Source organism: Tamandua tetradactyla, chromosome 7 (genome assembly GCF_023851605.1).
Source record: "Tamandua tetradactyla isolate mTamTet1 chromosome 7, mTamTet1.pri, whole genome shotgun sequence".
NCBI classification, from domain to species: Eukaryota; Metazoa; Chordata; class Mammalia; order Pilosa; family Myrmecophagidae; genus Tamandua; species Tamandua tetradactyla.
The window spans coordinates 99,810,071-99,837,040 of NC_135333.1; the positions used below are offsets into that span (position 1 = coordinate 99,810,071).

Sequence of the window (26,970 nt, forward strand, 5' to 3'; positions counted from 1 at the left end):
TTCCTCTAGTGCTTTCATAGATGCATATTTTACATTCAAACTTTTGGTCTATCTAAAGTTGATTAGGTATAAGGAGTAATTAGCTACCTTTCTTTTTTTTTAACCAATAATTTATAACAATTTCATTTATTAAAAATCTGTCTTTCCCTATTGCTTTGAAATGCCACCTTTGTATAATATTATTCCTACGTATTTATGTCTAAGTTTTCCATTCTGTTTAATTGTTGTGTCACTCACAATGGTAGAGTCTGGCGATTTTAACTTTGTAATTTCATGGGACAACTTGCTTTCAAGTGTTATTTACTTATTTCTAAATGCATGATTTTGAAATAGATATTATACCCTTTTCAGTGAAAAAAATTGTAGTGATATTTTAATACATTTTTGTATTTAAAAGTATGGATTGTGAATAGTATGCTTCATTTTATTCTACACGTTTGTTAACTTCTGTCACCAATGGAATGCCATTTTTTTTTTTTTTTTTTTTTGAGTGCATGGTCTGGGAATCGAACCCGGGCCTCCTGCATGCAAGGTGAGCATTCTACCACTGAACCACCTATGTACCCTGGAATGCCATTTTGTTACTACCTATGACAACATATTTGATCTAGATCATGGGCCACAGTTATATCATTATTCAAAGTTTATTATAGGAGGGAGATTTTTTCCTAAAGGCAGTACTCCTCTGTAGATAACTTTGGAAAAAATTGCTGATTCAATCAAGAGCACCTGGAATTCATTAGATGAATTCAAAGAAGCATCTAGAAGTATATTATAATCGAGGCCCCTTCTGATATATAAATAAGTACTATGTTCCAAGGCTGAGGATCATGTTAATGAAGACATTAATTTCAAAAGGGGTTAGAAGAAACTTATAAGCATTTCCCTATTGAAGTAAGAATTCATTTCCACAGCTTTCTTCATGTCCTTGCCTCATTGTGAACAAAATTCCAGCTTTCTGTGCAACTCTAAGATCTGTGGATTCCATTCATTGGGAAAGAATTCAGACTAAGTGACCCTTCTTGTCTCTTCCTTCTCTAAGGTCCTGTGATTCTAAATTGTATATGTTTGTAACAGTGAATTTATAGAGAGAAAAATACATTTAACATTTTAATTGTCCTTGAATAGTACCTCCATATAATAGATACTCAGTGCATGTGTTGAATGAATAATATAATTCAATAAGATTTAAATCAGTCTCCAAAAGCCTTTTTAAATTCTAAGGAAGCAAGCATAAATTTTGCTAAGGAATATAGTTAATGTGTGTGTAGCTTAATCTTTTAAATACTCTTGACTTTACCATTCATATCTGTGTGACCCTTAGGTGAACATATAACATTTCTGAAAGGATTATGTCACTTGTGAAATGGTAGGTCCTCATTTGCCTACCTCAGGTGGTTCTTGTGCACATCACATGAGATGTCAACAAGACGTTCTGTAAAGTGCTGTAGCAATATGAATGGAGTGTTGTGGTTTGTTTATATTATGCCACAGGCACACTTTATTAGGGATCTGTTTTAGAATGATTTTATTTACTTTCACAATTCTTTAGTGTGAGAAGGTAGTGTGATTCTGTCAGAAAATGTTTACATGATATTTTTAGAGCTATCATGTCTGCAACTTTATTTCAAATGTTTCAAAAATTTATAATGTATGTGCATTTGTACACATATATAGAAACATATATGGGATAATTGTAGCAGTGAAGGGTGTGTGTGTGTGTGTGTGTGTGTGTGTGTGTGTGTGTGCATGCATGCATGCATATGCATAGAGAAAGGAATGAAAGGAACAGATGTGGTAAAATGCTAACAACCAAGGAATGTTGACAATTAGTATGGTAGGGATTACTATACTCAGATATGACATCTCCATTCTCTTGACTCTTCGTGTCCTTCCCTCTTGGTGTAGGACTGCTGAGCTTTACCTTTTCTGGTGGGCTTTCTGACCAATAGAATTTTTCAAATTCAGTCATTTACTTTTTGAAGGCTATGAATATATATTTTGTTATATTTTTCTACTATAACTATAATGTATGCTCAATGTAGAAAATTTGAAAGTATAAAAAATAAAAATTATCCATAATCTCATCACTTGGAAATAATCATTATTGCATTTGAATGTATTTATTTCTAGTCTTTAATCATGTACATTTCTACTGACTTTTTACTTTAAAAATGTTTAAGCACGTAGAAAAGTTGAAATAATAGTACAATAAATATCCTTATCAATGTAGATTCATTGATTATCAACTTTTTGTCATACTTGCTCTCTCTCTCACACTTAGTATTTGGGTGGGTATGGATAGTATATGAATATGCATCATTGAATTTAAGTTTTAGACATCATGATATTTCATCCCTCAACATATTAGCATGTATTTTCTTATAAGGATGTTCTTATGGTAGCCAATGACAAACTCTAGGATCTATCCTGTCACTTGTTGAAGAGTGCTTTGCAATCTATTGCTTTTTTCTCTCTTTGCTTTGTATATATGTTATATTATGCAATTAAAAAAAAAGTTAAAAAAAATAGATGGAAAGCTAAAACTGGCTCATGGGCTTCAGTTTGCCAACCACTGCTTTTTTCAGATATTCTTTTGGTAATCACTTGAATGCAACTTTTAGTTTTTAATCTTTATGTTTCTTCTTTAATATTTAAAGATGTAGATACATTTATTCTTGTAAGTGAACTTTAGAAAAGTCTCAAATTTTGATATGTAATATTTATACTAATGACTTTTTTACATATTATAAAATTTACATTTATATTTAATCTTAGCCTAAAAATTATTTAGGAGAATTTTCAGTTTATTTTTAAATGTTATCAAGGGAAAAAAGGCTTTGAAAATAATGACATATATAAGAGTAAATAAGCAAGCAGAAGTGGCATTTTAGATGTGGCAATGGCACGTGCCATTTGGTGAAGGTTTACTGAACTCAGGAGTTTACCTCATGTTTTGTGCTGCTAGAAGTATATTGAAGTTATTCTTCTAAAACTTTAGTTGGAACTCATTTTTTTCCTTTAAACATGGTTTTGTTTTTATTTAAAATATATGTGAAACATTATTATTATAATTATGTCAAAATTATGTCCATAGTTTACATTAGTGTTCACTCTTTGTATTGTACAGTTCTGTGTGGTTGTTTTTGTTATATTTAACTCTGGAGACATATGTACAACCTCACATTTCCCATGTCAAACACTTTCAAGATTACAATTCACTGTTATTAATTATATCCACAATATTGTGTTACCATCACTGCCATCCGTTACCAAAACTTTTCCCAGACAGAAATTCTGTACTAACTCAGCGTTTACTTCTCTTTGCCACCACCACCCTGTCCCTGGTAACCTGTGTTCTACTTTCTGACTTTGTGAATTTGCATATATAAATTATTTCATAGAACTGAAAAAAAATAAGGACATTCTTCACAGTCACATCAATGCTATGAAAATGAATTCACTCAATTTTTTTCACAGATGTGATAACTTGCTATACATTCAGAATTATATCCTGCAATGTAATTTATTTTTCGTTTAGGTTATAGCATGACATCTTCAAAAATAATTTATAGATGTCTGAATTTACTTTTAACCATTTTCTTTTTATGGTTGGATTTCTTTAGATTATTTATATTTTTGCTGTTATGAGTAATAATGTAACTGCTTTGTTTTCCCCTGAAGAATTTGAAAGCTATTTAGCTTTATTATGGAATAAATGGTCTTATTTACTTTGGAAAGAAGTTCATACATGAGGCAGCACTTGAGGGGGTGCACTCTTGTCTATTTTAGTAGTTGTTTTGATTTTTTCCACTGGGTAGAAGAAGCAGACAAACAAATTCTTTAAATAATGGGATATTTAAAGATTATTTTAGTCAGGTTAGAGTGAACTGGGGTGAAATCTAAAACTCTCTTCCCTCCTTATCCCTCCTCTGTTTAATAAAACACTTCCTTGGAAATAGTTATTGTAAGACATAATGAAACGATATAGGGTTGTTTTTTTTTTTTTTTTTTTACCCCTTTACAGGCTTCATTTCTTGAATTAAGAAATGTTAGCTAGTAATTTATTTTTGAAACTTTATCTGCATTTGTCTTCAAAATAGACCTTGTGATAAAAGGTCCTGGGATAGGGCTGTTCATTAACTTAATCAAGATGCTTCATTATATATATGACATGACCCAGTCTTGCTGTGGGTACATATATCCAGGTATATGCCTCTTTGGGTGTATGCCTCCTTCTGATTGTTTGGCATACTTATTAACAAATATGTTTACTTTCAGGGTTTCGTGCTCCTGAAGTTGCCAGGGGAAATGTTATTTATAACCAACAGGCTGATGTTTATTCATTTGGTTTACTACTGTATGACATTTTGACTACTGGAGGTAGAATCGTAGAGGGCTTGAAATTTCCAAATGAGTTTGATGAATTGGCAATACAAGGAAAATTACCTGGTAAGTTCTATTTTATCTACAATAAAGTTTTGTTTTATTTTGTATTTTTAACATCAGGAGCTTCATTTCCAAGTTATTTAAATGTTAGTGAATGAAACTTTCCTAAATCCTGTGACACACTAATAAAAATCACATGAAAAAGGTAGCAGTTTTATACTGCTTTTTGGAAATATTCCTAATTAATGTTGATGTATTTGTTTTTATATTTAGAAGAATGCTCAGAAAAGAAAATTCTTATTAGGATCCCAGATTTGGGATTTAGTTCTCATAACACTGCTCATAAGGACTCATTAGCCTGGAGTGAATTCCATTTTCTTATATCAAGAAATGGAAGCATGAATTATTTATAGTAATAATTTTCAGTAGTTAATGTTAATAAGAGTTGGTAAATGAATATTTAATGAGAGCACATTTCAATTTAATCAGTAATCTCATGTTTTTAAGAAATTCTAGGACTTGTCATTCCTTCATTTTTACTTCAGTTCCCTTTACAACGTAACCTTTCAAAGTTGTCTGTTTTTAATAGTTTCTGCTTTCCCTTCTATATTAGATATATTTTTAAGTGCATACTATGTGCCAGGTACAGAGGCTGTAGCTTTAACTGTCTCTTTTGATGGGCCTTTAAAGGTCAATTTGGGTCATCTCCCCTATTTTACAAGTGAGTTTTCCAATGAAAGTGCCCAGGTCTATTCTGTATCAGCTAGGAGAATGGCAAACTTTTCTAAAAAATAAATGTGCGTGAACCAACTGTGGGATATAAAGACTAAATGCTTGCTTACTTTGAGTACTAAAAAAAGGAAATATATCCATAGAAGCCTAATTCTTATATAAATGCTTTCAAAGTCTATTTGAAGTATCAGTATGGAGTGAAAATCTGTTATTTAGTTCCTATTTGTTACTGTTTTTTTTTTTTTTTTTTTCCATGAGCAGACACCGGGAATCAAACCTGGGTCTCTGGCATGGCAGGTGAGAATTCTGCCACTGAGCCACAATTGCACCACCCTATCTGTTACTCTTTTTATACCATAAAAAAATCAAGATATTCTTTTTGATGTTTTTAATGGTGATTGAGATAGCAAAATTAGCTTTAAATTTGTGATAGATTCAGAATAAATAGAGGATTCTGAGGATCGCTTTTTTCCTTTGTACACTTTGTACCTCTAATATACATTGATGAGAAATACATAAATTGTTTTGATTGTCTACTGTTCTCACTTGATATACTTTTAATGTTTCAGATCCAGTTAAAGAATATGGATGTGCCCCATGGCCCATGGTTGAGAAGTTAATTAAAAAGTGTTTGAGAGAAAATCCTCAAGAAAGGCCTACTTCTGCTCAGGTATTCACAGTCATAATTAATATTTTGTACAGAACATCAACTATATGTTCAAATATATGTTTTTACATAAACAGTTTAAAATGGTTATAAAGCAAACACTCCAATAATCTTCAACTGGACACACAAAAAAGGAACATTGCCAGTGTCCCCAGAGACCCCATATGCCTCTTCCTGATTGAGCCAGCCTGCCTTCTGTGTAGAAGTAACCACTTTCCTGACTTTTGTGATAATTAATTCTTTTCTTTATAGTTTTGCTATCAGTTTAGTTTTCCTATTTTTGTAGTATATTTAAATGAAATCACACTCATCAAGTATTCAGTTTCTCAACATTAGTTTGTAAGCTTCATTCAAATTATTGAATGTAACTTCTGATTATTTTCACTGCTATTACATCGCACTGTTTACACAGTATACTTATCTGTGGACATGTACATGGACATTGGTATTGTTTCCAGCTTTTATATTATTATAAACAGTGCTGCTATGCACATGGTCATATAGTCTTCTGGTGCAAATTGTATGAGAATTGCTTACGGGTATATGAGTTTGAGTAGATGCAGTGTCATAGGATTTGAGAGAATCCAAATTGTTTTTGTGTATTCGAATAATTCACTATATATTCTCTCTAAATTTTGGTATTGTCACACTTTCTTAACTTTTTCCAAATAGGTATAAAGTGTTATGGCTTTGATGTCCATTTTCCTAATTATTAATAAAGCTGAGCATCTCAGCCATATATACATTTTCTCTTCTGTAAAATGACTGTTCATTATTTTGCCCATTTTTCTGTTGGGTCATTTATTACAAATCAAATAAGAAAAAGACATTCTTTATGTACCTTATGCTAGTCTTTGTTATATGTGTTACACATTCTTTTTCCCTATTTGTGGCTTACCTATTTACTTCTTATATGATGTTTTTGATTAAAGAATTTCTTAATTTTAGTATAGGTAAATTTAACAATCCTTCTTTTTATGGTTATCCTTCTTTGGTTCCTTTTTTAAGTACTTTTTTCCCTCAGAGTCACAAAAATATGCTTTCTTTAAAAAGCTTTAAAGTTTTGCTTTTAACATTTAGGCTCTTAATCCATCAGAAAGTGACATTTTTATCTGGGCCTAATTTCGTTTTTCCAGTTTCATTCAATAAATAGTTTTGCTTTATTGCTAATGATCTGACATACCCACTGTGTAATTTATCAAAGATAAACACACATATCCACACAGGTATTCTCTTCCATTGGCCAACTTATCTATCCTTCCTCTAATACTGTACTGTTGTAATTTCTATAGCTTTGTAATAGTACCCACCCTGTACTTGTTTTCCTTCTCTGGGACTGTTATGACTATTTTTAGGCTTACTTCTTCCATATAAATTTTAAAACCACTTTATCAAATTCTAAGAAAAACCTTAATGTGCTTTGGATTGAACTTACATCAAATCTGTAGGCTCTTTTGGGAAGATTTTATCCTTATAATAATAATAAATCTTTCTATTGTCGAATGTGTGTTATTTATTTATTTGGGTCTTTTTACATGTCTTTCAATAAAGTTTTATTCTGCATAAAGATCTTACAAATCTTTTGCTGGACTTTCTTACTGTAGGTTTCTTTAAACTTGACTACTGGTTTTTAGATTTTTTTTGATCCACCTTGGTGATGTGAATCTAGTCAAAAATTCTACGTGAATTTGCAAGCTTGTAAATAAAAATTTCTCAGGGTTCTTTTGCTCCCTGCCCCTTTCTCTGCACAGTCCCAAGGCAGTTTTCCTTGTAGACCAGTGAATGTGGTCATGCAGAAAGCTGTATTTCTGATTTTCATTTATTCTGAATAATAAATGAGCCCATTGGGGCCCCAACTTTATGTGAATGGGGCCTTTATTAGACTCTCCACATTGGGCAGGGTTAGACTTTTTCTCTTCCCCTTGTCCCACAAGATTTCTAAAAACCACACATCAGTTTGTATCTGTTAGACAAATACCCCCAGAATAAATCTGGCTTTAACATTAAGTTGACTACTGTCATTCCTACCTTTCATTAAGATTTTGGCCTGATAATTTCTTATAATGTTGTCAGATCTGCAATGTTTTTCAACCATTGTTTCTCTACAAAATAATTTATTAGGAATTTTAAGTTGTTTTTAGCTTGGGGATTTGACCAAATAAACTTTTCCACCATTTTGACAGAAACAGAACCTTGCTGTGTTTTAACTTGATACAAATTTTAATAGATCAGAATATAGGCTATTTTTTGTTGTGGACTCATTTTTTTTATTATAATTCACTGAGTTTTGCTCAGTTTTAAATAGCCGCATCAAAAATAGCCAAGTACATCTACACTGACTTTATTAAATATTACATGATTATCTTGGCTCCATGGCCAACTTTGATTTTAATTAGGTTACCACCAGTGTTAATTATGAATTTTTTGTATTTATTTTTCATTTTACTAGTGAAATTTTCCATAACTTCTTGTTTTTCCTTTTTTCTCCTTTCATTTTCAATTATATATCACCATATTTTATATAGAGTATATAATAGCCTTAAAATTTTGTTGTATATTGTAGTATTCAAAACACTTCGACATTTCTATTTGATTTTCAAAATAGAGTATGTGTTGGGCGAGATGGGTAAACTTTTCAACTCTGTCAGATGAGACACTGAAAGAATAAATAAGCTTTCTCAGGGTCTCATGGATGGCAGGCCAGTGACTGAGTCACAGCTATTCCAATCCAGGATTCTAACTCTTGGTTTCTGTTTCCTTATGGTCATTCTGTGCTGTTTCTCCTATTCTTTAATATTTGAAGGAAGTGCATAGAAACAGATTCTAAGGGTGATTTCCGCATTTTGTTACCAAAGACCCAAACTTCCTTTCCTTTTACCTAGTAGAAGCTCTACTCTATTGCTAGCCCAAGTATTTATCTTCCACTTGATCTGGTTTTTAATGAATAGTTGCTGAGCTATGCAGTATAGAATTGATTGAAGATCAATTGAAATTGAAATCCAGCTCTTGACTCTCCTAATTTCCTGTTCAGTTGAAACATTTGAGATTTGTTCTCTTTTTTCTAAAGTTCTATATTGTACCTTATATACGAGAGTATGTGCCATGCACAATTTGAAAATAAGTATTTGTTTTTAATGTCATTTTATCTATAGTGTGGACTATTAGATTATTAATCTTGATAGTTTGAATGGGTCACAGCTTAACCAACAGATTTAGGTTTTGCTTGATAAAGCTATAACATTTAGTTTTACATCATGCACAATAGTATGATCTTTCAAGGGAAAATGGGTTAAATTGATGTGTTGTTGTTTTGTTATTTTTAAAACTTTCTCAGGTTTTTGACATTTTGAATTCAGCTGAGTTAATCTGCTTGATGAGACATATTTTAATACCTAAAAACGTTATTGTTGAATGTATGGTTGCCAGTAATCATAACAGCAAGAATGCAAGCCTTTGGCTGGGCTGTGGACACACTGACAAAGGACAGCTCTCGTTTCTCGACTTAAATACTGAAGGACACACTTCTGAGGTAAATCCTAATACTGTAAGTTAGAGATATTTTAGAAAACTTACCTTGTGGGTTATTTGAAAGCATATACTAGTTAAAAAGTTACTTAGGAAGAAAGTGAGAGATAATTTAGGCGTTTTACTAGATTAGCTTTCTTTTAGAACAAGAGTCTTCACATTAAATAACCTGTGTTTTGTTTTAAAATCAAGTACATGTATATTAGGTCAGGCTTTGTAGGGACAGAGCCCAGTGTGGGGATTCTTGTGTAAATCATTTAAGAAGAGAGAAACTTTTAAGAAGGTAAAGGAAGCAGGAAAGGACAGGTGAATAGGCTCAGCAAATATGTGGTTTCTGGGCTTTGCCTACAAGCAACTCTGGAGTATGACTACCACCACAGAATTGTCTTACCAAGAGAAAGGAGTTAGTAGTTCATTCCCATAGATAAGTTACTCATTGGCTGCTGTCTGCGCTGCTGTCTGTCCAGGGGTAGGATGGTATAACCACTTCTGGGTATGTCAGCTCTCATGGCCCAAGGCAGTTCTGTGCTAAAGGGTATAGCTCTGAGCTATGAAGAGTCAACACTCAAAGCAGCTGGGGGTAGGTGCAGCTGGCGATAGAGGCATCCCTGGCTTCCACAAAATGGAGAATAAAATTGTATTAGCAGGTATAAGAAAAAATTCTCTACTTTATAAAAAATAATGAAATATTTTGACTGTTGCCTTGATATGAAAGTTATAGCTAAACATATTCTTAAGGTAGAACAATCCTCGTATGTTGTTTTAGATGGAATTGAGACAAAGAAATAATTTTCAATTTTTCGTTTTAGTTTCAGACATATTGTAGATAGGCAAAAAGGGTCAGTTATTTCATTTATTGCTAACAATTAAATAAAATTAGCCTGGTTTTGAAAACTAAAAGCATTAAAGTAAAAAATAAATTATATTGGCTATAGAATATTTTTATTTGATGTAAGTTCTAGTCACTTAAGCTAGATTCACTTAAGAGTGTGTTTTTATTGTCTTAACAGGAAGTTACTGATAGTAGAATATTGTGCTTAGCCTTGGTGCATCTTCCTGTTGAAAAGGAAAGCTGGGTTGTGTGTGGAACACAGTCTGGCATTCTCCTGGTCATCAATACAGAAGATGGGAAAAAGAGACATATGCTTAAAAAGATGACGGATTCTGTCACTTGTTTGTATTATAATTCCTTTTCCAAGCAAAGGTACAGTAGTGAATTTGACCATGGAGTGGGGGCAAGAGGGGATTAAATACCATTCAGATTACTTAATTGCATGAAGTATTATATCAATTTTAAATCTATTTCTAGCAGTTTACATATATCAGAATTGTAGGTGGTCACACAGATGTTCTGTATACACATCTGACTGAGGCACAATTATAAAATAGGCTAGCCATTTCTTCAGGCTGGTATCATCTCAGAGGGGGCTCTGTCTCTTTTCTGTTCTTATGTCAACTTATCTTTGTAGGGCCTTTTCAAAAATGACTTCTTATTCATTTTTGCTTTGAATATATATTTAGTGAGAGACATTTTGAATTCAGCCGAATTAATCTGCCTGATGAGACATATTTTAGACTATTATGTGCCAGGCTTAAATATGTCAGTTACATAAATGCCAAATTGGAAAATAATCCTATAAACTAATTTCTAAGTTGTTATTAGATGAAAAATGACTTACCCTCACTTGGTTTCGGGGATCTTATCCCAAAAGAATTTATCTAAATAGCAGAATTTCAGATATGAATAGCAGGTTGTTTGCTATAATAGCTGGAGCAGGATAGGATATTTCCATTAGCTGTCAAGATTATACCTACCTGGTAGGGCAGTGCAATGGTGGCTCAGTGGCAGAATTCTCATCTGCCATGCCAGAGACCCAGGTTCATTTCCTTGTGCCTGCCCAGGCAAAAAAAAGAAAAGAAGATTATGCCTTTGGTTTAAGTCTGTACTGGAAACAAATGTCAAAGTTTTGGCAGCTTGGGATATAAATTTTACTGATAATTTTAAGAGTTGAAATTATTTGGATATAAACTTTCCCTTTCTAACAACTTTAACATTTTTCCTTTTAGCAAGAAAAATTTTCTTTTAGTGGGAACTGCTGATGGCAATTTAGCTGTTTTTGAAGATAAAACTGTTAAGGTAAATGTTGAATGCATTCTACATCAAAATTTATTTTAATTCCTTGGCGTTATATGTGCTTATCCCTTCCTGTATAAGGGATGCTTTTCATCTTTTTAATGTTTCAAAAGTCTTATATGCAGTAGATTTTCCATAAGTATTTGCTGACCTACTGTGTATTTTATCTTTATTTGATGTATTTATTATGTTATTCTCTCTACAACCAATTACATGGAGAAATGAAGACATTGGTCATAAGGATGTATCCTGGTTTTATAAAAGCCTTGAAAAATATGTTCTGAATTTTAATTTTAATAACTCTAATCATTTAAGATGACATAGTAGGTTTTAGAAAGCAGATTTTTATAGCACTTGCATTTTTGCATACTCAATTTACTGAGTGTATTTTCCCTTTTTTGGCGAAGTGTAAAGGAGCTGCTCCTTTGAAGATAATCAATATAGGAAATGTCAGCACTCCACTGATGTGTTTGAGTGAATCCATGAACTCAAGTGAAAAAAACATAATGTGGGGAGGATGTGGAACAAAGATTTTCTCGTTTTCTAACGATTTCAGCATTCAGAAATTCATTGAGACAAGGACAAATCAGCTGTAAGTTCTTTCTGTCTATAAAACAAATTTATTTCATTCATATTTCCTCTTTGTATGCATGTCAGTAATGCTGTTAATAATCCATAATGAAGATCTTTTAAGATGTATAATTTAGTTTTCTATTATATAAATAAACATTTACTGTAGAAAATTCTAGAAATCAGAAGGTGGTTAAAAAAAAAAAATCACCAAGCCTAATCACAGTTGGGATAAAATATGTATTCCATGGTAATCCTATTAGTTTATATCAATCTAATTTAACAATTTCATCGTCTCAGTATTAAATTAAACAGATGGAGTTTGAAAAGCAATTACTTCAGTGTTTTACTTATTCCATCAATTTTATATGTGCATTTTGGGTAATTCCCATTAAGCATTTATTGAAGGAAACATAACCCCCTAGAATAAATAAAGCCCTCTCTAGAGATGATAATGATTGAGATGTCCACTGAACAGCCAAGTGGGTAAATGTGATACCAGTTGCAACCAGAATGCAGAATAAAATAAAAGCCTACTCCCAGTTTGTTCTGCTTTTTCAGCTGTGTTTTAAACAAATCATCACAGTTTCTTATTTATTACATTGCTCAGTGAGTGATATAGGGTGGTGACTAAGAGCATAAGTCATCATTCAAACGTTGGTGCTGTCATTTTTTAGTTATGCAAACCTGGGCAAGAGCTCTCAAATCTTCAGTTCCCTCTAACCTGAGGGTTATAATTGATGCCATCTCAAAGGGATATTTGGAAGATTAAACAAGAAAATTAATGTAAAGAGCTTAACATAATACCCAGCACTGGGTAAGCCCTCGATAAATATTAGCTATTATGATGATGATGATTATTTTCAGTCACAAATTCCTGTCTCAGGGACCCCTCATCTACCTAGTTGCCCTCGAATGAAATTTGGGAGTAATCCTTCCCTTGTTTGTCCCTTGTTGCCCTGATCTACTTGACTCTCTCCTAAATGTCTCAAGTTCGATATTTCTCACTGTTCCCACTCTCCGTCCATGGACCAAGCTGGCATCGTCATCTGACTGTGTTAACCACAGCGTCATCTATCTAGTTTTCTCAACCTCCAGTTATGCTTCCTTTGATCCATTCTCAGCATTATAGCCAGAAGAACCCTTCTGAAATGCAGATCAATCTGATGTCACTCTCCTGCTTAAAAGGTTTCACTGTCATCCCACTGTCCTTTGCCTAAAGGTAAAATTACGTAAGATAGTCCACCAGGACTTTCATAATTTAGTCCTTCCTCTCTGATTATTCTTTTGCAACCTCTTTGGCATTCTGTGCTTCAGTCACACTGAAATTTTTCTCAGGCCTCTGAAGACAACCTGCTCCCTTTCACCCCAACCTTCACATATGACTTTCTTTTTGCCCAGATGACTACTTTGCCTCCTTCTTGTTTCAGTCTAAATATCACTTTCTCTGAGTTACTGTCTTTGACTCTACCTGTGCAGGTTAGGCACCTCAGATTTGTGCTTCAGTTGCATTTGTGTTTCCCGTCAAAATAGCCTTCACTCATTTTTATAGTTATATTTTATAAAATACTTTCTTAATTCCACCAGACCCCCTCGTTCTCAACACTGGCTACATTTTAGAAACCACTGAGTAGCTGAAAATAATTTGATACCTGGGACCCACCTCTGACCAATTAAATCAGAACTTCTAAGGATGGGACCAGGCTTTGGTATTTTTTTCCTTTTAAGCTCTCAGGTAATTCTTAAGTGTAGTTAGGGGTCTTCTGTCTTATTCAGTTTTGTTTCCTAGCATAGGGTCTGGCATAAACTAAAGGTTTTTTTTTTTTGTATGCTGTATGGAGAGGTCACATTTCATTCTTTTTCCATGTGAGTATCCTGTTATTGCAGCACCATTTGTTGAATTTTGTTGTTGTTGTTGTTTGTTTTTGTTGGTTTCTTTATTTGTATTTTGGAAAGTGCATGGGCTGGGAATTGAACCTGGGTCTCCCACGTGGCAGGTGACAATTCTACCACTGAACTACCCTCGCATCCCCCAGATGGTAAATGTTTTGATGAATTGATTTTCATTCTGTAGTTTCTACTTTTAATCAACCTATATGAACCTTTTAAAAGAAAGGGTCCCCCAGTATTTTATCTCATAGAGCCTTCTTCTTATGTGATCCTAAGGTATCAATGAAGCACCTAAATTCTACATAAACTTTAGAATATAAACATTATATTAGAGAGAACATCAGTAAATCTCTTGCTCTCAACAATGATCATCTCCAAAAGAGGCTAGACTCCAATTCATGACACTTGGAAATATCTGTACTTTTCTAAAAACTGTCTCCTGTTGCATGGGTCTCTCCTCCTCCTACATCTGAGCAGCCATCATCTTGCTAATTAGGGGCTTCATCATCCTCCCCTTCCTCCTTATCATTATCAACACACAGTGATTGAGAGGCATAATGGAGCTAGGGAAAGATCATTGCTTTGGAGCCACAAGACTCCAAAGTACTCATCTTCAGTCCCAGTTCTGCAGCATGTTAGTCATATGACCTTGAGCAAATTATTTAACATTTGTATACCTTTCTTTCCACAGTTACAGACCTTGAGATTTATATTTTATGTTTTAAAGATTAGTGATTAAAAATAATATACAAAAAATGTTATAAAATCTAAAATTCTATGCGAAACTCTGTCCTAATTTGATCGTATATTAAATATACCAAATACCCAGGAGGAATTACCTAAGACATAGCATCTCTCTGGCAGTGCATCCACCTAGTAAGGGTAGAAATGACTGAGAAAATAAAGCAGAATCTCCCTGCCCTTGGAAATAACTAAAGAATGTTACATCTCTGTGGTGTTTTTATCACATTTATCTGATTCAATTGATGTTTTAGATATTTTTATTTTCTTCTGGTTGTTCATTTTGATTCAGTTCGTACTTCATTCGCTCATCCTTTTGTCCATCCTCTTAAATTAGGTGCTTGTCGATATGACTCTTTTCTGGATTGTGGATATATAGATAATAAGACTTGGTATTTGTTTTTAAGGCATTCAACATTTACAGTTTAGCATGAGGGACACACCAATAAATATGATTTTACATCATAATAAGGACTGTAATACTACAGCTACATGATGGAACAAAGGATTCTTCTGTTTCAATAGGTCAGGAAAGAGTTACAGAGGAGCTGATGTTTAAGTTAAGCCTCAAAGGCTAACTAGGAGTGTGCCAGCAGATGGGGCCTATGGTAGACAGTCTGTTTGCAAAATATGTGACGTGTCAGATGTACTGAGTTGTAAGGTAGAAATTGAAGTGTTTATCATGTTCTTTTACTTTCAAAGGGAGGAAATGGCTACCAAACAATTTACTTTCTATTTATGTTTGAAAATGTGGATTTTTTTCTAATTTGACTGCCTTGTGTGGATTGAAAATATCCTTTGCTTTAATATTTGAAGATATTGGCAAGGTATTTTCTAAACATTCTTGAGAAAAAGGATTTTATTGCAACATCCTAAAGTTGCAGATATTATGGTGATATTTCTTTTAGAAATTAAGGCATGTCACATGTGGACAATACAAAATCGTATGGAGAACTAGATAAATTGAAATTAAAACTAAAATCAGAAATAAATATTAGTCACAATCTCTAATTTAATTATTATCAAGAGAAATCAATGTAAGTTTGAAACCAAAAGTCGGTAATATATTCAATTTAGAATAATTTGGGGAGCATATGAAATAATGTCAATATTCTAGCATGTTTATTTTGCAAAACTGTTGATCTTTAACTTACATTAAGAACTAACGTAAAATGTATTACATGTTAAAAAAGAACAATGAATGACCATGACCTTTTTTTTTCCTTTTCCTAGGTTTTCTTATGCATCTTTCAGTGATTCCAACATCATAGCAGTGGTGGTAGATACAGCTCTCTATATTGCTAAGAAAAATAGCCCTGTTGTGGAAGTGTGGGACAAGAAAACTGAGAAGCTCTGCGAGTTAATAGACTGTGTGCACTTTTTAAAGTAAATTCACAGTTCTTTATTTTTAATCTGTAAGAGGTGTTTTGACACTTGAGATTTCATAGGGGAAAGGAGCTATGGGTTTTTCTTCTGCCTTTCTGTTACTAAATAAAAAAATTCGCATAAATATATCCAAAAAACAAAATTGCTAATACTTTTTAGTGCTGTCTCTTGGTTTCTGGAAAATTTCATTTTGGAAATATATTTTATAAGAATAAGAACTTGGAAGATATGGCTTTTATTCAAGACATCACAAAGAACATTTTCTAATGAAAAAGGAGTATATGATTGAAAGCAGTCGAATGACCACACTGGGCTCATGCTGGCTATACATCCAATAGTGTCACAGTATTGAATTTTGCAACTTGCCATTAGAATGTGGGTTCACGGGGTACTCTACTCTAAAGAAATAAAATCACAAGCAACAGAAGATGGGAGTTAAGAAAACCTACTGAAGTGACAAATAAACTAAATAAGGACTGAGGATTAAGATCCTATAGTGAAGCGCAGTGCAATTCAGTCTGATGGAGCATGTGAGAGACAAATCTCAGACTCTACATCAAACATATCCTTTATGTCCTGGTGCTTGAAAATAGGGGCACTGCCAAGCTCATTTACTAGTCACTTTACATATATGTTTTATATTCTAGCATATATATATATATATATATACTGCTATATAAAGTTCTCAAAGTTTTTTTTTGGGTGCATGGTCTGGGAATTGAACCCAGGTCTTCCCATGAAAGTTGGGCATTCTAACCATTGAACTACCCGTGCACCCTAAATAAAGTTTTTAATCCTCTGGAGAAGACTTTAGGTTACCGTCTACATATGTAAAATGAAACTCCAACGTTTGCTTTCTTAGAATTTTCTCATAGTTTTTCTCTGATTGATGAGAAGAGTTACATTTAAAAGGGCCAACAATTCTGCTGTTTAAGGGTTCCTTACTTCCCTGAAATTCCAAAATTACTAGGCTTTTCAAATTTCTGGACACCTCACTTTTCTCATGAATTAAACAATTCATTGACTTAGGGGAAAAATCAGTGGTTTGTCTTGATATCTATAATTTTATTTTTCTTTGAAACTTTGAGACTTCATTGAAAACTTTTGAAAGTTTTCCCCCTTTTTGGGAGGCAAATTTACTCTATATTTATGGGTTGTCTAGTTTTATTATTTATAAAAATTACTTCCATCTTACTGACTTCAGGATTTCCTGAAGTTAAGTTGCTGTTGTGTATTACCTTTGATTATTTATGTTTCAAGTAGAGAAACATGACTGTTTGGCATTCTGTATTTAGAAAAATATAGTTTTGTGTACAGTTTTAATAGTATATGTTGTATACTATTGTGTATTTGTAATTTAGAATGCTGTATATATGTATAGACACATGCCTTTTATCTCTTGATTGTTCATGAAATTATTAATGCACACTTTCTTTCTGATTTCAGGGAGGAAATAGTAAAAGTAAACAAGGAATCAAAACACAAAATGTCTTATTCTGGGAGAGTGAAAACCCTCTGCCTCCAGAAGAATACCGCTCTCTGGATAGGAACCGGAGGAGGCCACATTTTATTGCTTGATCTTTCAACTCGTCGAATTATACGTATAATTCGCAACTTTTGTGATTCTGTTAGAGTCATGATGACAGCACAGTTAGGCAAGTTTCTTTCCTTTAGATTTTCTTTTTCATATTTTCTGAGACTAGAAAATTATGCTTTTGTTTTAAATTTAAGTTTCTCTTCACCTTCCAATGTCATTGCAATCCTCTTAGGAATTCAACATATAAAACATAGAACTGGAATACTTCCCAAGGAATAGTGGTCTTAAAAATAAAAATGGAGGGAGTAGATGGGCTCGATGTTCTGGGTCCCATGAGAGAAGCAGATCACTGTACTAAACAATTTTACTTTTACTTTTCTTTTCCTGTATAGATAAGGCAAAAAAATGAGAAATGTATAGTGTTACTTTTCACTTTTGAGAAAAGAAACTAAAGCAAATATTTATTTTGATTGCAATAGAAGCTCCCCAACCTTGTTAAAGAATCCCATTTGGTTTTTCATTCTATAAGCAAATTCATATTCTTGTCGCAATATATGATGAACTGTTCAATTTACAGATCTCGACATATCATGGTAAGTTTTCTTCAGAGGTTTACTTATTTTCTTGCTGTTACTTTTCTGTTTGAATGTTGGGGAAGTTATAAGAGCATTTTCTACATAAATACTCAGTTCAGTGCCTTTCCTTGATTAATAATTTGACTTATAAAGTTGAAATATTAACACAATTGATCACAAAAATAATACAATGTGGTTTAGTTCTGTAAAACTAGAGTTTGTGTCACTTTAGCAAGTAAGTCATAAAATATTTGACCCTGGTGAAGAAAATAGTAGATTCCTTTTATAAGAGTATCTTAAGAAGTAGCAGGTGTTGCTTCTACAGCCTCACCCATTTTACATCTATGAATGTCAGACTTGCACAGAAGAAATCAGAACTACACACTTCTTTATGATTAACTGTCAGGATACACATCCACACATAGTAGCAGGGCTCTAGTGTGTGGTCTCCCTAGTCTTCTACCGAGGTTGTTACACCCTCGTTTTTAAAAATATACTTTGGGTCCCAAATGTTTTAGATGGTCATTTATATCTGAAATTCATGTGGGATTTCAATGGATTACAATTAATTTTAAAATAAAGATCCATTTAAACAGTCTCCGAGGCACTGCATAATTGGACTTCTCTCTTCTGCTCTGTCCTCTATCCTGTACCATATTCTTCCCAGCTCTTTCTATTCCAGATGACCTACCAGCCCCTCTAATAAAAAAATGTGCTTCATCCTGCCTCAGGGATTTGCATGTGCTGTTTCTTTGTTTAGTTAATGTAGTTGGTTAACTTAACTTAATTAGTCTACCTTCTTGGCTTAGTTACCTGTTATTCATTTTAAGATGGTAGCTCAAGTGTCAAATCCTGAGAGAAGCCAATACTGATTAGGTTGAAGTTCCCTCTTTTGGCTCTTGTAAATACCTCTTTTATATATAGCACTGATCATTTTCCAATAATGTCACTCTTCTTATTAGAACTAAACTCCATGTGGGTTGGTTCTGCACATTTTTGAATTCCATATATTCCCAGGACCTAGCCTGGGGCCTAGGACATAAAAGACACTTGATGAATACTCGTTGAATAAATTAATGAATGACTTAAAAGGAAAGTATGATTTGGGGACAGAATATCACTATATCCATCCATCTAACTCTCCTTCCAAATTCTTCACCATCACAATGCCTTATAGTATCCAAAGCACTTTCCCACACATTATAATTTTATGGGGAAGGGAAACCATATGAATATTAAACCCATTTTTGCAGAACGTTTGAACTACTTTCTCAAATTCACATGGTTAGGAAGAATTATAGCAAGGAGCGGTTCTCAAGTTTCCTGTCTTAAAAAAAAATGCTGGTCTTCTTGAAGACTTATTTATTCAATCTAATTGAGGTGTCTCCTAAAAAGTAGAATTTTAAATTCAGTTCCAAGGTATATGCATCTTAAAATATAAGAAGTTACTTTTACTTAGTTCAACCTATTTATGCCATTTTAATGGAAAATGCCTATATTTTGTTTTGCTAAAGGAACCCTTAAGAATGTCGTGCTGGTTTTGGGGCATAACCGAAAAAATACTGAAAGTACACAACACCAAAAAGGTAAAGTTTAATAGGATACAGTATTTGCAACAGTGCAGTAACACATGATGATAGCAGTGTATGTACTGTTTTATGTATTTATAGTAAATATTACATGTGCTATATTTTCAACAGTTTTAATACACAGTTTCTTTAGAGTATGAATAATTTAGGCCTAAATTTTCAAAATTAAGCTTCAGTGGTAAAGGAGTATTAAATAGATTATTTTTTAAGTGAGATAGAGATATCACTATTATGAAATGAGAAATAGCCTAAATGTAAATGAAACGTGAATATTTTCCTCACAATTTACCTACATCTAGATGGGATATAATTTTTAACAGTGTTTGAGACAGCTTTATTTCTTTTAGAAAATGAAGTGTTAGGTTATGAAATACTTACAAACACTTCTTGAAATTTAGAAACTTCTCTAATGTTTTATAAATGCTTTCCAAGTTAATTTCTTATACATGGCAATAATTTAGTACATTATTCATATCTTTATTTATAAATATACATTTGTCCAAGTCAACTAAATATAAATGAACAAGACTGAACTAAAATGAAAATGTTTTATGGTATGCCTTTGAAACGTGATTTCACTTTTCTTTTTCTAGAGATACAATCTTGCTTGTCTGTTTGGGACATCAATCTTCCACATGAAGTGCAAAATTTAGAAAAACACATTGAAGTAAGAAAAGAATTAGCTGAAAAAATGAGAAGAGTATCTGTTGAGTAAGAGGAATATTGATTGGGTGGGAAAGTTTTTCCTTTCTTTTGTAAATATGTCTTTAAAATGTGTTTATATTGAAAGGGTACTTCCACTCTTTGAAATAGCTGATATGTATATGAAGGAATGTTTTTATAGTTTATTTTTAATATAAATAAGTGTAAAAATAATTACCAGTGAAACTATGTTTTAAAGAATTATTTAAAATGCAATGCTATATTGCCTGTATATCCTTTGTAGAGTAAGCTAATGAAAGGAAATCTTATTAAGTACCTAATTGCAGTACTCATATACTACACTTCACCAGTGGATTATGTTTTGTTTTGTTGTCCATGATGAACATAAGCTTTATTTTAAATTCTATGCTTAAGACAGGACAGTTACCTGCTTACTTGTTAGGATATTCTGCAAGGTAGAATAAAATATCAGGACAGTCTTCTATGCAGTAGAGCTCATATAATATACTCCTTCTTGGGTTATTTTCTAATGTAGTTATCCTATATTCTTATAAATACTCAAATAGATTTGCACTAAGAAAGCCATTGGCTGGGAGATGGGTTCTCCTTGTTCTGATGCAACAATGTATCTCACAAAGCTTAACTCCATCTGAAAGAAAACTACCTTGAAAAATGTTGATGAAAAAAACGTGACATGTGATCAAAACTTACATTCAGATGCTTGCCTGCCATGCCAGAGGACCCGGGTTCGATTCCTGGTGCCTGCCCATGTGAAAAATAAAAATAAAAAAAAAATAAATAAAAGCAAAAAAAAATAAAAAACTTACATTCAGGAGAGACGCAGCCACTCTGTCTTTTCCTATTTTGTAACTCTGTTTTTGAAAATGGATGCCCTGAAATCTGTATAATTGGTATAAATACAATGTTCAGTCCTTCAAATGCTTTTTCTAAAAAATATTTTTATTTTGATTATCAGTAGTAAGCCAGACCACTGGCTATTTCTTTCCTTATCTGCTGTCTCAAATGCTTATACTCATCTTTTCCCTAAATTTTTGACCCTGCAAACCCTACATCATTCAGATAGTAACCCTGTTTCCCAAATTATAGAATTCCACAATGCCCATCAAGACCATGGGGGAAATTATGTAATACTTTTTATTTGTGTAAGAAGATGAAGCTTTAGCAATGCTGGGTAAAAATGCCTGCTAACCCATCTTCTAAATAAGCTCTAAATTGTTTAAATATCTTCCCACTATAGGAGTATCAGAGCTGAATACCTATCAACAATTTGAGTGTCATTTCTACTTTAAGGAAAAATATATCTGTTAAATCCACTGGACCTGGCTGTTACTTATCATATCAAACAATTCCTTGTGATGGGACAACTTGTTTATTTGATATACTCAGAACTGGCTGGCATTTCATTATATGTAAACTTTACATTTCCTTATATTAAGGCTATTCAGATTCTCACCCAGGAAGATTGCCCACTTTCCAAAGGGATCTACTGCGCTATATATATATATAGTTTTTAAAAGTCAGAAATGATGAAGCTGTTTGTTCCTGTGATATCTCTCATTATTACTTTGTATTTATATGTGTTTTTTTTTTACCCAAGATAATTATGTAAAATTATATAAATGGACATTGTATTTATAATGGAATAATACAGACTTTTAAAGCATGTTTATGAATTTTTTTAAATGTGAGATTGTTTTACCTTTCACAAATGGTCTGTAGTTCATATAAAATGAAACTTTGTATTAAAAAATATATGAAATATTCAACTCTAGGAAGTATCAAGTAAGGTTTTTCTCTTGAGGATTTATTGGATATTTAAATTCCATTTTCTATGATGCAAATAGTTACCAGGGTCCTAGGATAAAGCTTTATGAGCATGAGATATCCTATTTTCAAGTTCTTATAAAAATTTTCTGCAAGTTGAATTGCTCACTCTTGACTACTAGAATAAAAATTAAATTTTAGAGCAAATTATTTGGACAAAAAAATAGAGTCATTCTACATTTTCCATGATTGGACCCTTAAAATAGGATGCTAATTGTTTCATAACATGAACATTTTATCTTAATAGAAAATATTCTTCAAAGAAAGTTTTGGAGTAAAATGGAGAACCTCTCTGAATCAAATTCTTGCAAGTACCCTATTGATTATGTGTGAACTTTTTGAATTAAAATGTAGCTTATTTTTCATAAAGAAAAGATAATGAAATATATTGATGAAAGTACAGCAAATAAAAGAAAAAGCAAATAAAAAGAAAAATAAAAAAAGGTGACCTTTTCCTAAAATAAAGATGAGCATTCAAATGTTCAGTCTTAGAAGGCGATGAGGTCCAAAACCCTTGGGACTTAGCTTGTGTATATAATCTATCACTTTGGATAGGTCAACATGAAACCTGAGAAAATGAATGCCTTTCATGCTGGAGCCTTATCAGCAACACAGTAAAATGTTAAATTGTACTAACTCAGGAGAAATCAAATCTTGTTCACCATTCTGACCAGTTTCCCAGCCAGGGTGCCATTTTGTTTCCAGCAACAATTTAAAATTCTTCCTAAATCATCTAGGTATTTTCAGTTTTCCTAGAAACCTTGACTTTCAGGTGGGAGACAGAGAGGCCCCTGATCCCAAGGCCTATAGTCCCTGCGCTTTGAGTGTGTGAGCAGAGGTGTGGTCACTCTCCACTGTCCTCCCTCCTGTTGATCCAGGCTAATCCTGGTAAGTCTCTGCTTGAGGGAACCTCAGCCTAAGACAATGAATAGGAAGAGGGGAGGGGTATCAGCATCTGGGTAATGGGAACTACTGCTTAGTCTCCTTGAGAATCTATCCCACAGCAATCATTGGTGGGAAACTAGACTTGATGCAATGTCTTATATGTATCAGGCTGATCTGGGCTTTGCCACATTTACCCATATGAACATTACCAAGAGGGGGTTGTTACCATCCCCCATTTATTTATGTAAATACAATCTGGTGTGATAAATATTCTATTGGAGATATGGGGAAGTAGATAATATGTTTATCTGGCCAGATAGTGAAGAACCTGGAAAGAACTCACACCACAAAAGCTTGTGATTAAGCAGAGCCTTTCAGGATAGGTAGGCATTCATAAATCCCCATAGTGGAATAAGTATTATAGACATTGGAATCACATGTGCAATCTCTTGGGAGCAAGAGCTCATTATAAAAGCATCCAATCAAATACTGAAATTTGTGACAACTTCTCAGTCCTTGAGAATTTATATGTAATGTATACAAGGGACACATTTCACTGAAGATGTAAAAGAAAGATTATATTTATTTATTCATATAGCATTTTAATATGAGATGAGAGATTATAAAGCTAATGAGCTTTTCTGGGGTGGAGGAGTGCCTGTCAGAATGAAATGAGAAGTTTCAAGCACTAATTTATAGTTCGAGAATTTATAAAAGGAATTTGAGTTTATATGTGTATTATAAGGATTTTCCTCATCTTAGTACATAGACACAGAAGTGAAAAGTACCAGAAAGCATTTGCTATCATGAGAAAAATAAACATATATAGTGAAAATGTAATTTACTATAATTGGATTTCTGTGAATGCAATTTTTTTTTGCAAGTTAATTCTCTCACTTTGGCACTGTTTTGATTTCCTAGTATGCCTAATGTAATATAGATGAATTATAAATCAAAGTAAATAAGCAACCACATATACAAGCTTCCTGAAGGCAAATGAGTATCACCTAATCCTAAACTCTGCTTAGATGGATTTTTGTTGCCAAAAACCAGGTACACCGATCCTTGTCACAAGGTTGAACCAGAAAATTTTCACTAGAGACAGATCAATAAGAATGCTGCTGTTTTGACTCAAGCAGCTGCTTTTAGAAAGAATATACATCTATAAATCTCTCTTGGGGGATGGATGATAAAAATGAGGTGTGGTGTGCTACTTTTTTTTTGATGAGAGACTACAAATCAGGATAAACAAAGTACACCTAAGAAGAAACTTAAAAAGATTGTGCATTCAGATCAAACATTCTTTAATGGAATACTTTTATGGGTTCTGCCTTCATTCATTAATGCTGCAGTTAGTATTCACTTTTTCTTCATTACCTTCTACGTTAGTTTAAATTTTTTTAAAAAAAAGTTTAAAAATAAAAGAAATCAGAAAGACCATACAATTAAAATTTGAAAGACCTTGGCCTAATTCTAGATTTAGTATTTACTAGCTAATGTTTGGAGCAAGTTATCCAAGTGGCAAGAGAAACTGTTCTACTCTAAAATGAATAGTATGCTCATCTTCTAGCAGAACTATGATAAACTGAGATAATGCATGTGGAGTAATATAACCATTTACCAGGCAAGTCACATCCAAGAACCATTCCATAAAGGATTTCATGCTAGGCGTCAATTTTACTAAAAATATATTTCTCTAAAAAAAATTTGAACAGTACTGTATGTCATAGGTCTTTGGATGTTGCTCCTGCCACCATTAATGATAAATCCACAGGTGGTATGGGCTTTAATTTGTCAAATGATTAACTTAAAGCAAAAATCTACTCCCAAACTTATTGACTGTAATTATAATTTTATTTTTTAAATGAAACCTATGGCCAGGTGTGGATAGAGAAATGATCTCTGCCTTAACAATGCTCATTTCATTGCCTTCTTTTCTGCTTCCATTTGCATTAGCTGATCAGCTTCTGTATTGTAAACTGATCCAAATTCCATGTGAGCCTGTAACAGAGAAGATTTCCTTGTATCAAAACAAAAGTGGTAGTTGAAAAAATTTATTAGTTTCTCTGTGTGTAGTTACTGAAATATACACATTATGTGCAACCCATCAGTGGTATTAACTACAGCATGCTTAATTTGCTAAGATGAAGACCTTTGTAATTAACATTTATGAGTTTCTCTGTGCAAATCTGTGAATTGCTTATAGCTACTGATTTCCTAATAGTACACACTCTCTGTTCTGACCTAGGTGCTGTTTTGCATAGCAGAAGGGTAATGAAATTGCTGTTTTTGTTATTGTTGATGAGTGGGTGTGGGGGAAGAGAGTAGCACTGAGGTTGAAAATCATCTGATGAAAACTCCCCTGACTTTAGTAGAGAAGTCTTTTTTTGTTTTTACATAACTTCCGTACATTAATATCAACCTCTCCTTACCTTTTGCTCCTCTCTACCACCCAACATTTGGAGTTTTGCTATTTACCTTTTTTTTTTTTTAATGTCTACTATGCCTGAGCTATGTTACTGCTTAGCACAATGTCCGTGGCACATAATTACACTGGAAATTAAATTTGGCATTCAAAATCTTCTGTGAATTTCTGGCCATTGTTGGACAGCTCTTTCTTCTTCCAGAAAAAGATTATAAAGCAAATGAAATCATTTCAGTTTTACGTATTTACTGTGCTTGAGCTGGGAGTGTCTTTGGCTCTCCATAAACAGTGTGTTTCACAAAAGGGATTTTATTTCAAAGACAAATAAAAGTTTTAGCTACATAAAATACAATGTCTTTATTGATATATATTTATTTCAAAAGTAAACATGAGTGGGAGAAATATATAGTAATACCTTAAGTGTACTATTACATTAAGCTTTTAAGTCAACTCAATCGGATTTTCACTAAATGCCCTCAATTACTTTCTGCATTTTGGTAATCCATAAAGTATTTAGTATTCGTTAATTACAGAGAAATAAGTTGCTTCTCATCCATTGTGTACTGGCGGGTTGCTTTTTTGTATTGATTTTGTATTAAAGAAAATGATTTTCTAGCTGTCGGCTTATTTTCTAAATGTCATGATATAAATTGCGCTATAAATTATATGTTCTTTCAAATTATTATTACATTTTCTAGGTATGTGAGTAGGAAGAAACAATTGACATAACTTGAAACATTGAGTTTTTATAGCAAAATTTCATATTGTGGAAATACGAAAAAATATTCCACTTAAATTTTAATCATTAGTTAGAAGCCTTTCTGTCATAAACCATTGGACAAATCTCCCTTGTAAGTCTACACAGGAAGAAATTTTTTTTTCATGGGCCGACACCAGGAATTGAACCCAGGTCTCTGGCATGGCAGGCAAGAACTCTGCCACTGAGCCACCATGGCCTGCCCTCTTTTTTCATATGTGTGTGTGTATGTGCCTCAGAATCAAAGAAATTGTTAGAAGTAAGGAGTATGAGCTCAGGGGTCATGAGCCAGCCCCCATCTCCTAGTTATGTAATGCTGAGCATATTATTAAATCACTCTTTGCATCGGTGTTCTCATATTTAAAAAGATAAAAAAATAATGCCACATGTGACTGTTACGAGAAGTGTATTCTCCTCAGATCTTCCTTATCCCTGAGCCTAAAAAAACCTGTAAGTACTTGACATTTGTTGTTGAGAGGAAGGTGAAGTTTAAGCTGGTAAGTGGAGCCAATATTCTGTTGATTCTTCATTGCAGTAGGGATTGTATTAAATAATATTAGACATACTCAATGTAAAACATCCCCTACGTTGTCATAGGCTGGAACTAATGCCTCGATACTGGCCATAGTAATTTTTCCATGAAATGGAGAGAAAAAGATA

The 26,970-nt window shown here is 33.1% G+C and overlaps 1 protein-coding gene across 2 annotated transcripts in view; it reads left to right on the plus strand.

Annotated features, from left to right (window-relative positions):
- LRRK2 (leucine rich repeat kinase 2) overlaps nt 1-26,970 on the plus strand; it is a 156,028-nt gene that overhangs the window by 126,324 nt on the left and 2,734 nt on the right. The window contains exons 42-51 of one of the 2 annotated variants that reach the window (XM_077170530.1): nt 4,282-4,452; nt 5,691-5,791; nt 9,123-9,317; nt 10,324-10,517; nt 11,381-11,450; nt 11,855-12,039; nt 15,882-16,034; nt 17,481-17,689; nt 19,661-19,732; nt 20,329-20,402. In XM_077170530.1, coding sequence (XP_077026645.1) covers nt 4,282-4,452; nt 5,691-5,791; nt 9,123-9,317; nt 10,324-10,517; nt 11,381-11,450; nt 11,855-12,039; nt 15,882-16,034; nt 17,481-17,689; nt 19,661-19,732; nt 20,329-20,402 — 1,424 coding nt within the window. Of the gene's footprint in view, nt 1-4,281; nt 4,453-5,690; nt 5,792-9,122; nt 9,318-10,323; nt 10,518-11,380; nt 11,451-11,854; nt 12,040-15,881; nt 16,035-17,480; nt 17,690-19,660; nt 19,733-20,328; nt 26,225-26,970 lie in introns of those variants that run through there. The other variant, XM_077170531.1, reaches the window with a different exon arrangement.